We start from the raw sequence: 11,176 nt of genomic DNA, 5'->3' as shown, positions 1-11,176 counted from the left end.
CACCGGCGTTTTCATGCGCCATTTCCATTGAGTAGACAGCCAGTGAACCGCAGCGTGTTCTTCCGCTGACATCACAACATGGCTGCGAGCCACGGGCCCAGTTTTCTTGCGCTGTGCAATTAAAAGTTGGATATTCGCGTAACAACAGCTTCTTTTCACGTAATTATAACAGAAATCTAACATGTTTGCCATGTTGTATAGTTTATTTAAGAAATTGCATAGAGTCATGTTCGTGTCATCAGCCCTTTAATGTGTGTGTGCTTGGTCACAATATGTGAACTAGTAGTTCCAATCCTGAAAGGACGCCAAATCACTTGGAATGGGAGCGTCCCTAAAATAAGCTCAAGTTAATAAATCTCCTCAGCTGTGAGCTGTGTTTATTCTGGATAGATCTCCTGTTGATGATCTCACTTTGTCTTTCCCTTTGATTTTAATGATATTTCTAGTGGATGGGGTTTGAACCCTGCACTGACTGGGATTAGATAAAGTCTTGTGTTAACACTATGAGCAGATTTCTTTCTTCTGCCTTTCAGGAGATTCATTTCAGTCTGTTAACCATGTTAAAATGCCCCAAAGGTAAAATGACCCGTGTCAGTGTGGGTTTCCTCCTGGTTCTCCAGTGTTCTCCTACTTCTCAAAGACACATCTAATGACTGATTGAGGCGACTCAGGATCTCTGATCTCAAACATATTCATCTACCAACTTAATTTCCATCTCAACAATCTGTTCATGAGAAAGAATTCTTCATCGACCCAGAATAATGTTCTTGATAAATCATGATGTCAGGAATAAAACAGGATGAGGCATGCTGCTCCAGGAAACTAATCTGTGATGAGGTGGTGGGATGTGACCCAACACAAAGTGGATTAGTTTCCATTAACAGCACGTTATGAAGGGTTCAGGCACTCGTGAAGGCTGGAGCGCTCATACTGAGTGAAATAGAGATTATGTTCAATAAAGATCCACTTTTGTGATTTCTATTAGCAATAAACAATGCAAAATCAATAAAATACGGTTTTCCTTCCTGACAGCTGCGTCCTCCTCACTTTTAAAATGGCTCCAACATCCTTTAGGGATGAAGATCAGTTTAAAGATGTCACGAGGAAAAAGCTGTTCAAGTGAAACAATTGTAATTTATCAACAAGGCTGAAAGTTGTGCTTGAGGTGCCAGTAGGTGGAAAAGTCCAGAAAATTAAGATCCATTCTGTGAGTATTTCATGAAATTAATCCTAATCAGTGTGGCTACATGGGTTATATTTCTGCACTGAAGGGAGATGAAATGGTTAATAGAGGAGTGTTCATGATCTCTCGGTGTTTGTGCTCCTCCTCTTACTCTACTGCTTTCACACACAGAACCAGGAAGTAACTCCTCATTTCAGAGAAAACAAACTGATCTCTTTCTCTCTCGTTGTGAGTTCAGGAAAATGGCGGAGGCCAGTATTTCAGTAGCTCAGGACCAGTTCATGTGTCCAGTGTGTCTGGATCTCCTGAAGGATCCGGTGGCTATCCCCTGTGGTCACAGTTTCTGTAAGGTGTGTATTAATGGCTGCTGGAATCAGGAGGATCAGAAAGGCGTCTACAGCTGTCCTCAGTGCAGAGACACTTTCATGACAAGGCCTGTTCTACGCAGAAACAACATGCTGGATGAAGTGGTGGAGAAACTGAAGAAGACTGAAGTCCAAGCTGCTTCTCCTGCTCACTGTTACGCTGGACCTGGAGATGTGGAGTGTGATTTCTGCACCGGGAGAAAACACAAAGCTGTCAAGTCCTGTCTGATGTGTTTGGCTTCTTATTGTGAAATTCATCTGAAACCTCACTATGAAGTTTCTTCATGGAAAAAACACACATTAATTGAAGCCTCAGCAAAACTCCAAGAGAAGATCTGCTCTGAACATGATGAAGTGCTGAAGATCTACTGTCGTACTGATCAAATATGTATTTGCTCTTTGTGCATGTTGGATAAACATAAAGACCATGATGCTGTTTCAGTTGCAGCAGAAAGAGCTGAGAAACAGGTGAGAACTAGAAATATTTCCAGAATTAAATCATCTTAATTATAGTTTCCCATCTAGAAACAGGTGCTTTAGTCAGTGATATGATTTGAACTTTAATTTCAATGTGTGTCTCAATCAGAAGGATTCTGTAAAAGCTGATTAAAATTGTCTGTGTTCTGGTGAACAGAGTGTTAAATTTATCTTCAGTGATGGTCGTAATCTGGTTAGGGGTGGGTTTCCTGATAATGTTGCCCTTTAGACCTAAAGAGAGAGTTGAGAGACTCTCTTAAGGAACGAACGTTGTCTCTGTGTGTGGTTTTCTGGAACTCACTCATAAGAAGGAGTCTAAAGAGCAACAGGACGAAGTGCGTCTTTGCAGTTCACGTCCCCGATATAGGCATTAATAGCTGCTAAAGGCAATCATACTGTCATTGCTGAAGGCATTAGTAGTTGCAAAATCCAGTCGATAAGGTCACATGGTGCTCGTTTTGAACCAAAATCTAATGAAATATAAAGTGTTTAAAATAAGATAATATATAGTATCATCTGGAAGCATTACATATATAATGTGGTAATTAATTAATGAAACTATTTTATGTTTTTGGCAATTTTTTTTATTCCAAGTGTGTTTTTAATGAAATGAACAAACATTCACATGAAAGAATGAACAAATAATAAGTTAAATAATGAGGTAAATGTGTTCCCCGTGCTCGCTCATTTCACTGTTACCCCCGATCATGCAGTCAGGATTATTTCAGCTGTTCTCCACAGTGCAGAGTGGGCCATGTTCTCCCTTATAAGTGCACAGAGAGAGAGAGAGAGAGAGAGAGAGGTTTTGATCTGTGTGTAGTGTGTACTGAAGGAGGTTTAATATATATATTCAACCTTATATAGAAGGAGGTCAATTAAACCTTCTTAGGTACACACTACACACACATCAAAACCTCTCTCTCTCTCACACACACACCATTAGAGGTGCAGAAATGTCTCATTTATAACTCTAAATTAGTTAATCACTCACCTAATGGAGCTAAAGTTGATTAAAATATAGTGATATAAATGTGACATTCTGATATCCATACGTAATTCCATAACATACTGAAATATATTCATCATGTTTTGTGTATATTTATTTCAAAATTAACAGAGCTGGACAAAGAACCCAACTTCATTACTTAAGTCAAAGTACAGATCCCACTGGGCAAATGTTACTCCGATACAAGTGAAAGTTGGACAGTCAAATTTTTACTTCAGTTAAAGTACTGCAGTATTTGCTTTTAAAAATCCTTAAGTATTAAAAGTGCATTTTCTGTCAATGCATTGTTGTATTATAGCCACAACGCTTACAAAACCTAATGCCTCTGAAACACCTGACTGGATTTACTGACTAACTTGTAGAACCTGTAGAATAAACGCCTGGTAGAATGTTACAAAATGAAACACAACTGAACTGAAAAAGACCCATTGTCATTTTCATTTTTTTTTTATTGTGACCCTCCTCCCCACCGCCACAAAGCAGCATGGTAGTGTTCTGACCCAGCTCTGGCAGTGTGTGCACACATGGATGTGTGTGTTAATCAGGAAGACAGTGGAACAGCTGTAAATGCAGCTTGCTCAGAAAATAAAAAGGACAATCCAACCTGATTAAAACCCAGATCCGCACCTCGAGCTTAATAACGGCCCAACAGCAACTCTGCTTTAAGCAAGACAACAAAAAAAAAAGGTGCAAGACCATCATCTGACATCAAAACAAAAAATTCCAGCAGTTTGTTAAGTGTATGTATTCATGCACATCTGAATCTGCCTGTGGAATCATGTCAGTGAAGCTCCACCTGACATGCTAGCAAACTCTTTTCAAACTCAAAATCATATTGGGCAGCTAATATTACGAGAAAAGAAAGATTTCTACTTTTTTGTTTAATTGGCAAGATTATGATAAAACATTTCTGAAAGGACTTCAGAAAAGTGAACGTTATTCATGTTAGTGTAACTCCGTTTTTACATGCTAACTAACAGTGTCCAAGTTAACTAGCTATGTGTAAACATTAGCCGTGGACAAGGCGATGGCAACTTGGCAAATCCATAGAAAGTCATTTGACTCATCAGACTGTGTATCGCAACGTTATCGCGAGCTCTAAAGCACAGACAACTTCACTGCAAGCTTTCTCTTGGAATAAAATGTTTATATCCCTCAATATGCTTCCGCAGGTCGGATGGGGAGTTTTTGTAGGCTGTGATGTGCTCCGTTTTAGGCAAACAAAGCAAACATTTAAAATAAAACGACTCTTTATTCCTTTCAGAAAACTGAACCATGGGTTCTAGCTGTAGAACCGTGGGTGTGTGCATTCCCCAGAAGAACCGCCTCCTTCCATTCTGCCATCAACTGATCGTGTTAAATAATGCTGCGGAGAAATCATTGATCTTGATTTTATCCAGTCTATGGGCGTGACGTGACCCTAGTGATTACTGATAGACTGTCTCAGTGTCACCTGCGGAAAAACCAATCACGTTTTAGAAAAGAATAGAAAAAAACATCCACTTTCAAAGCTGCTTCATTGTAATGAGTAACGAGGACCTTGATAGAAATGTAGTGGAGTAAAAAGTACGATATTTGCCTTTCAAATGGAGTGAAGTTAAAGTCATAAGTTTCCAAAAAAATACTCAAGTACAGATACTCAAAAAGTGTACTTCAGTACAGAACTCAAGTAAATGTACTTCGTTACTGTCCACCTCTGATAATTAACTCGATGTATTTGCAATGTAGAAGAAAACTAATTGAACACCACCAGCAGATTCAACCCCAGTTTCCCCCGCTGACTGTGAGAGTCCCTCAGAGCCGCATGCGCATTCTGTGGATTCGGCAGCGAGCGAGTCGCTCTTTGTTTTGAACGAGTGCTCCGGGTCTCTCGTAAATTCCGAGCAAACTAAAGGACGACTTGTGCTACGATGTTGTTCGGGAAAACCACGTTAGCTTGATGATGGATCTTAAGAGGTCATTTAAAACTCTCTTGGCCTTAAGAGGCTTTCGGGAAACCCAGCCCAGATCAGTTAGTGAACATTTCTCTCTCTCTCACTCACTCACTCACTCACTCACTCACTCACTCACTCACTCACTCACTCACTCACTCACTCACACTCTCTCTCTCTCTCTCTCTCACACACACACACACACACACACACAGAGAGTACATAACCTTCAGAGTGAAACATGAATGCACTTTGAACTGACATTAATATGGAACCAGTTCGCTCGTACTGTATAAAAAGCTGAATGTATTTTATTTGTCCTCAGAGTGAGTTAAAGGAGGAGCAGATGAAATCCCAGCAGAGAATCCAGGAGAAGCAGAAGAAGGTGCAGGAGCTGAAACAGACTGTGAACTCTATAAAGGTGAGCAGTGAGCAGAGACAGAGCTGCTCCTAGAAACACACACAACATGGACAACGAGTCATTTACAGTCCCAGTAAGAGAGGGAATGATAGATGAGCTTTAAATCTTGTGTGTGTGTGTGTCCTAACAGCTCAGTGCACAGACAGCAGTGGAGGACAGTGAGAGGATCTTTACTGAGCTGATCAGCTCCATGGAGAAAAAGCGCTGGGAGGTGACGGAGCTGATCAGAGATCAGGAGAAGGCTGAACTGAGTCGAGCTGAACGACTCCTGGAGCAACTGGAGCAGGAGATTGCTGATCTTCAGAGGAGAGTCACTGAGCTGGAGCAGCTTTCACACACACACGATCACATCCATTTCCTCCAGGTAACACTCACTGTCTGATCTACAGAGCCAGCTGTTCCTCACACACTCTCTAAAACACCTCTCATTAAGGGAACAATAAATGTCCCTGTCTGACATCACAAGTGGGTTTTACATTTCATCTGCTTTCTGTAGGTTTTAGCTTCTGGATGTCAGTCTCTTCCATTCAATAGACCAACATTTCAGACATCCAGCGTCACTGTCCATCAACATCTCTCATTTGATGGAGTGAGGAATTCTCTCTCAGATCTGAAAGAGAGACTCGAGGAATTCTGTGAGGAGGAATTCAACAAAATCCCTCCACATGGTAAGAGGAGCTGTTCCTGCTGGAGAAACACAGTGATGTGTTATTTCTTAGCGATGCTCCTGCTTTCTTTTCTGCAGACACTTTATTCACCCGACACTTTGAACTAAAACACTGATTTAAAATGAATAAACTGACTGGATCACTTTAAACTCTTTCCATCTTTTACACAAACTCATGTTTCCATTTTTCTCTCCACAGCTGCAGCAGTTCAGATCATTTCAGAACCACAGAGCAGAGAAGAGTTTCTGAAATGTATATCTAACACCACACACACACACACACACGTCTAAGCCTGTCATGATCACAAATTTTGTTGGATGATATATCGTCTCAGAAATTATTGCGATAAACGATATTATTGCTGACGTCTTTTCAAGACAATTTTATGCCACTAGTAAAATAATAATGATCATGCAAATACACCCTTTCATAGAACAGCAAACTTTTTAATTAAGTCAACTTATTCAATTCAACAGTGGAATGTAAAAAATAAATATAAATAAATAAGCTAAAGAAATAAAACAATAATCAAACAAAACCACTCACAACAAAAACAATAAATAAAATCCAATTTATGGTTCTTAAAAATTGCACTGAAGTGAATATTAACTTGGCACAGGGTAATAAAAAGACATTCTTTTCTTCACAGGCAACATTCTGCCAATCCAGTTTCTCAAAGATTAGTACCCAGATCAACAAAAAGTGCAAAGTAACAACGTATTGCCAGCTGTCATTTGGATAAAAGTCACAACAATTAGAATGAGATAACATGTAGGCAAGGGCGTAGGTTTGGTATTAACATTGGTGGGGACAAAAACCCAATGCCAACCCCCAGTGGTGCCAACTTCAGGTCAACATTAGAGGGTCACAATATTTTGCTCTGTTGTGTTCCACCAAAAGAGTCTCCATCATCTCTCCAAAGGCCAGACTTTTAACATTTGAAGTTCAGAACTGTAGTAATTCATGAATAATAATAATAATAATAATAATAATAATAATAATAATAATAATAATAATAATAATATGAAATCCATTTGATTAACTGCAGATCTTGCATGTGATGATGAACTCATTCTACCAATTTGCAAATGTGTTTTCCAAGCGAATACCGCACTGACTGTCGGGAGGGTGTATGTTCCTTTCCCTCATAAATGGAAATAAAACCCATCCGGAGCCTTAAACACTGCGTTCCATGAGGCTGGCAGGGGGAGTCGGCTCTCTTCTGTGGGATCTTTAACTAGTTTTAGAATGCTAGTTTAAGCTGATATGTGATTGATCTAATGGTAAAACAGCACGAGGGCTCGAGAACTTTGACAGGTTACAATTTTACTTCAGGGTTGCCAGATACTGCTGACGTTTTCAAGCCCAAAATATGTTAAAAACCCGCCAACATGCACTTAAAACTGCCCAAAATGTAAAATGTACTTGATGCCTATCTTGTAAAGTAAAAATATGCAGCTTAAGTCCAGTATACTATTTGTAAATCGAACAAATAGCACCATGAGCCCGTCAGTGCTGGAGGTGAAGAATCTGCTGTCTGGCACTCGGCTCCGTGTGGTTCAATCAGATTATAACTCTGCAATCATCTGCTGTGTTCTGAATCCTACATGCACCAGTAGGTGGCGCACACGCAGAATATTATGTAGGCTATGTTAGGCTACGATCAGTGATGGGAATAACGGCGTTAGAATAAACGGCGTTACTAACGGCGTTACTTTTTTTTTAGTAACGAGTAATCTAACTAATTACTTTTTACATCGTTATAACGCCGTTCCCGTTACTTACAATAAAATACTATGCGTTACTTTATTAAAGCTTTTCTCATCTGGCACGCTGCTCGTTCAGCCTTTCTTTACTCTGCTTTTGTGTGGGGCGGGGAGACACGAGACAACGGCACAGTAAGCCAATCAGAGTAGATTTGGACAACATATGTAGGTAGGCCACGCCTACTGCACGCTCTTTCAATCGGAAGACCCAGCGATGGCGAGCGGTCAGCCCAGCACTGCGCTTTCACATTGGAAATACAGCCAGCACTTTTCATTACTTGAAATAAAAGGCAAGAGTGTTTACGTGCAATGCACATTATGTCGAGGAACAAAGCATTTGTCCTCGTCAGTGGCCAGTAATTAGTAACATAATTTTAATAACTGCAAAAATATATTACATTTGATAGATGGCTTATCTCACATTGTCCCACAAAAATATTAATATAGTGTAGATAACGTTACTAATTGGTTCTGTTAAGTGTCCATTTTAGTCATTAAACACATTTAACATTCACTTTTATTATGATTACACTAATTGAATTTGATTTTTTTTGAGGGGGAACAAAATGTAACGGAATAATTACTTTCCCTGGTAATTAGTTACTTTTATGACAAAGTAACTCTGTTACTAACTCAGTTACTTTTTGGTAAACGTAACTAGTAACTATAACTAATTACTTTTTGAAAGTAACGTGCCCAACACTGGCTACGATGCATATCTAACATCTGCATTGCTGAGGTTTTTTATTTTTTATTTATTTATCTTTTTATCCTGTTTGTTTTATTAATTTTATAGGCCTAGTTATTCTGCTTAATTTATTTTTGTCTACATCCATGTATTTTCTTCATCTGTTATCCTGATTTTTGTGGATTTGTTAGATTGTACCTGTTTTATAGACTTCAATTAAAAAAAAAAGTGAGGCTGCGATGCATGGCTGAATGTAACATGAGAAGAGAAAATGGAGAATGGATTGCGTCATTCTTATTTACTAGTTTATGAGTTCAGTTTCTGCACTACATTACACACATTCATATTAGTCTTACAGTTACATCGACATTGTTTTGTTTAAATAATACTTAGCAATAAACATTAATCTCATTCTAATGATTAATTTAAGCCAATGCTCGATTTTAGTTGTTTAAAATACCTAAGGGGTGCTGGGTAAACTAGGTCTTTGTGTCGTGTGATGCCCGCGATCTCTGATTGGGTCACAGAAGTGTTTAATATGGATTGGATTGGATGTAGACTAGTGGACGGAGATAGTACATAGAATGTGCTGCATCAAAGTCCTTCTAAGGCGATACAAGTGTATTCTCACGCAGAACATTCGTGCGAAATGTATATAAATATCTGACAAAAACCCGCTGAAATAACGTCAAACCCGCCCAATCTGGCAACACTGTTTTACTTGGCAACAGGCTGTATCTGAATTCTGATTGGCTGTTGTATCTGAATTCTGATTGGTTGTATCTGAATTCTGACTGGTTGTTATATTATTGCCTTTTTGTTGTGTTCTTGAGCCCAGAGTGGGGGGAGGGGGGAGTGACAGGGTTCTACAGAGAAAAGTTTTCACTGCGACCAAACTGCTGTTTTCGTGACCACGCCCCCAGCGCAGATATTCATGTTCACATTGTTCAGTTTGTTTTTCTCTTTTATTTTAGATTTCTGTTATCTGACTCTGGATCCCAACACGGCACATCATCGCCTCATTCTGTCTGAGAAGAACAGAGCGGTGAGAGACAGGGGGAGAGAGCAGCGTTACTCTGATCATCCAGAGAGATTTGATTCCTGGGAGCAGGTGTTGTGTAAGGAGAGTGTGTGTGGACGCTGTTACTGGGAGGTGGAGTGGAGCGGTGCTGGTGTGGACATATCAGTCTCATATAAAGACATCAGCAGGAAAGGACGGGGTAATGAGTGTCGGTTTGGAGGCAACAATCAGTCTTGGAGACTGTGTTGTTTTTCTTCTTCTCTCTCTTTCTGTCACAACAGCATTAAGACTGATCTCAGAGTTCCATCAGCCTCCAGAATAGGAGTGTATGTGGATCACAGTGCAGGAACTCTGTCCTTCTACAGCGTCTCTGACACGATGAAGCTCCTCCACAGAGTCCACACCACATTCACTCAGCCTCTATACGCTGGGTTCAGGTTCTGGTTTTCTACAGTGAGATTGTGTGATCCAGAATAAAAGTGTGTAGTGTTTTCTGTAAAATTCCTGCACGTTGCCACGTTGTTGCTCAGTCGTCTGTTTCACTAGAACACAATCCAGCTGCACAAAAACACTCATTTTAATATTTAAATTAAAACAGATGAATAATTTAAAAATAATTAAAAAGGAAATGGGGCGGCACGGTGGTGTAGTGGTTAGCGCTGTCGCCTCACAGCAAGAAGGTCCGGGTTCGAGCCCCTGGGCCGGCGAGGGCCTTTCTGTGTGGAGTTTGCATGTTCTCCCCGTGTCCGCGTGGGTTTCCTCCGGGTGCTCCGGTTTCCCCCACAGTCCAAAGACATGCAGGTTAGGTTAACTGGTGACTCTAAATTGAGCGTAGGTGTGAATGTGAGTGTGAATGGTTGTCTGTGTCTATGTGTCAGCCCTGTGATGACCTGGCGACTTGTCCAGGGTGTACCCCGCCTTTCGCCCGTAGTCAGCTGGGATAGGCTCCAGCTTGCCTGCGACCCTGTAGAAGGATAAAGCGGCTAGAGATAATGAGATGAGATGAGATGTTAAGCCATCAATTCCTGGTGATTTACCATTTTTCATTTGTTTTAATGCAATTTCAATTCCTGTTATAGTTCATTCCTCATCAAGTGTATGTTTGTCTTCTTCATCCAGTTTTTTGATGTCATCATTGATGGGATAAAATAAGACGTCACATTCTGATTTGTTAAATTTAAGTTACAATAAACGAGCCAAATTTCATCCTGTACTCATTTCTGATCTTCTATTATATTATCATTGGTCATAAGCTTACTCATTTTTTTCTGAGTTTGACTTTGATTCAAGTCTGAAGAAATACGATGAACTTTTTTCACCCTGTTCGATCCATCTAGCTCCTGGTCGAGTGGAAGCTCCATTTGTCTTTGTGTACATTTCTTCTCGAGACTGCAATGACTAATTCTGAAATGTTTTCGAAGGATAGTTGTGTTATTTACTAATGTATTAATTTTATCAATCAGATCCTTTTGTTCTTGTTTCCTTATACGTGAAAGTTTTTTACCCATGCCAATTGCTATTTGTTTGACCTTAAACTTAAACCATTCCCATTTACTCCTATCAGACATGTCTAACTCTTCAACCTCCAAAATAAGAGACTTCACCTGATCACAAGATTCACCGTTCTGTAATAAGTAATTAAATTTCCAG

At 39.9% G+C, this 11,176-nt stretch overlaps 1 protein-coding gene across 1 annotated transcript; it reads left to right on the top strand.

Annotated features, from left to right (window-relative positions):
• Positions 1–1,353: 1,353 nt before the first annotated feature.
• Positions 1,354–10,318, top strand: LOC132879083 (tripartite motif-containing protein 16-like). Its single transcript, XM_060913704.1, has 6 exons — positions 1,354–2,016; positions 5,288–5,383; positions 5,514–5,747; positions 5,880–6,051; positions 6,250–6,303; positions 9,480–10,318. Exons 1-6 carry the CDS (start codon positions 1,426–1,428, stop codon positions 10,001–10,003), a joined length of 1,671 nt encoding a protein of 556 aa, XP_060769687.1. The 5' UTR covers positions 1,354–1,425; the 3' UTR covers positions 10,004–10,318.
• The last annotated feature ends 858 nt before the right edge of the window (positions 10,319–11,176 follow it).

This window comes from Neoarius graeffei, chromosome 2, assembly GCF_027579695.1.
Source record: "Neoarius graeffei isolate fNeoGra1 chromosome 2, fNeoGra1.pri, whole genome shotgun sequence".
NCBI lineage: Eukaryota > Metazoa > Chordata > Actinopteri > Siluriformes > Ariidae > Neoarius > Neoarius graeffei.
This window is presented reverse-complemented; position numbering and strand designations above follow the sequence as displayed.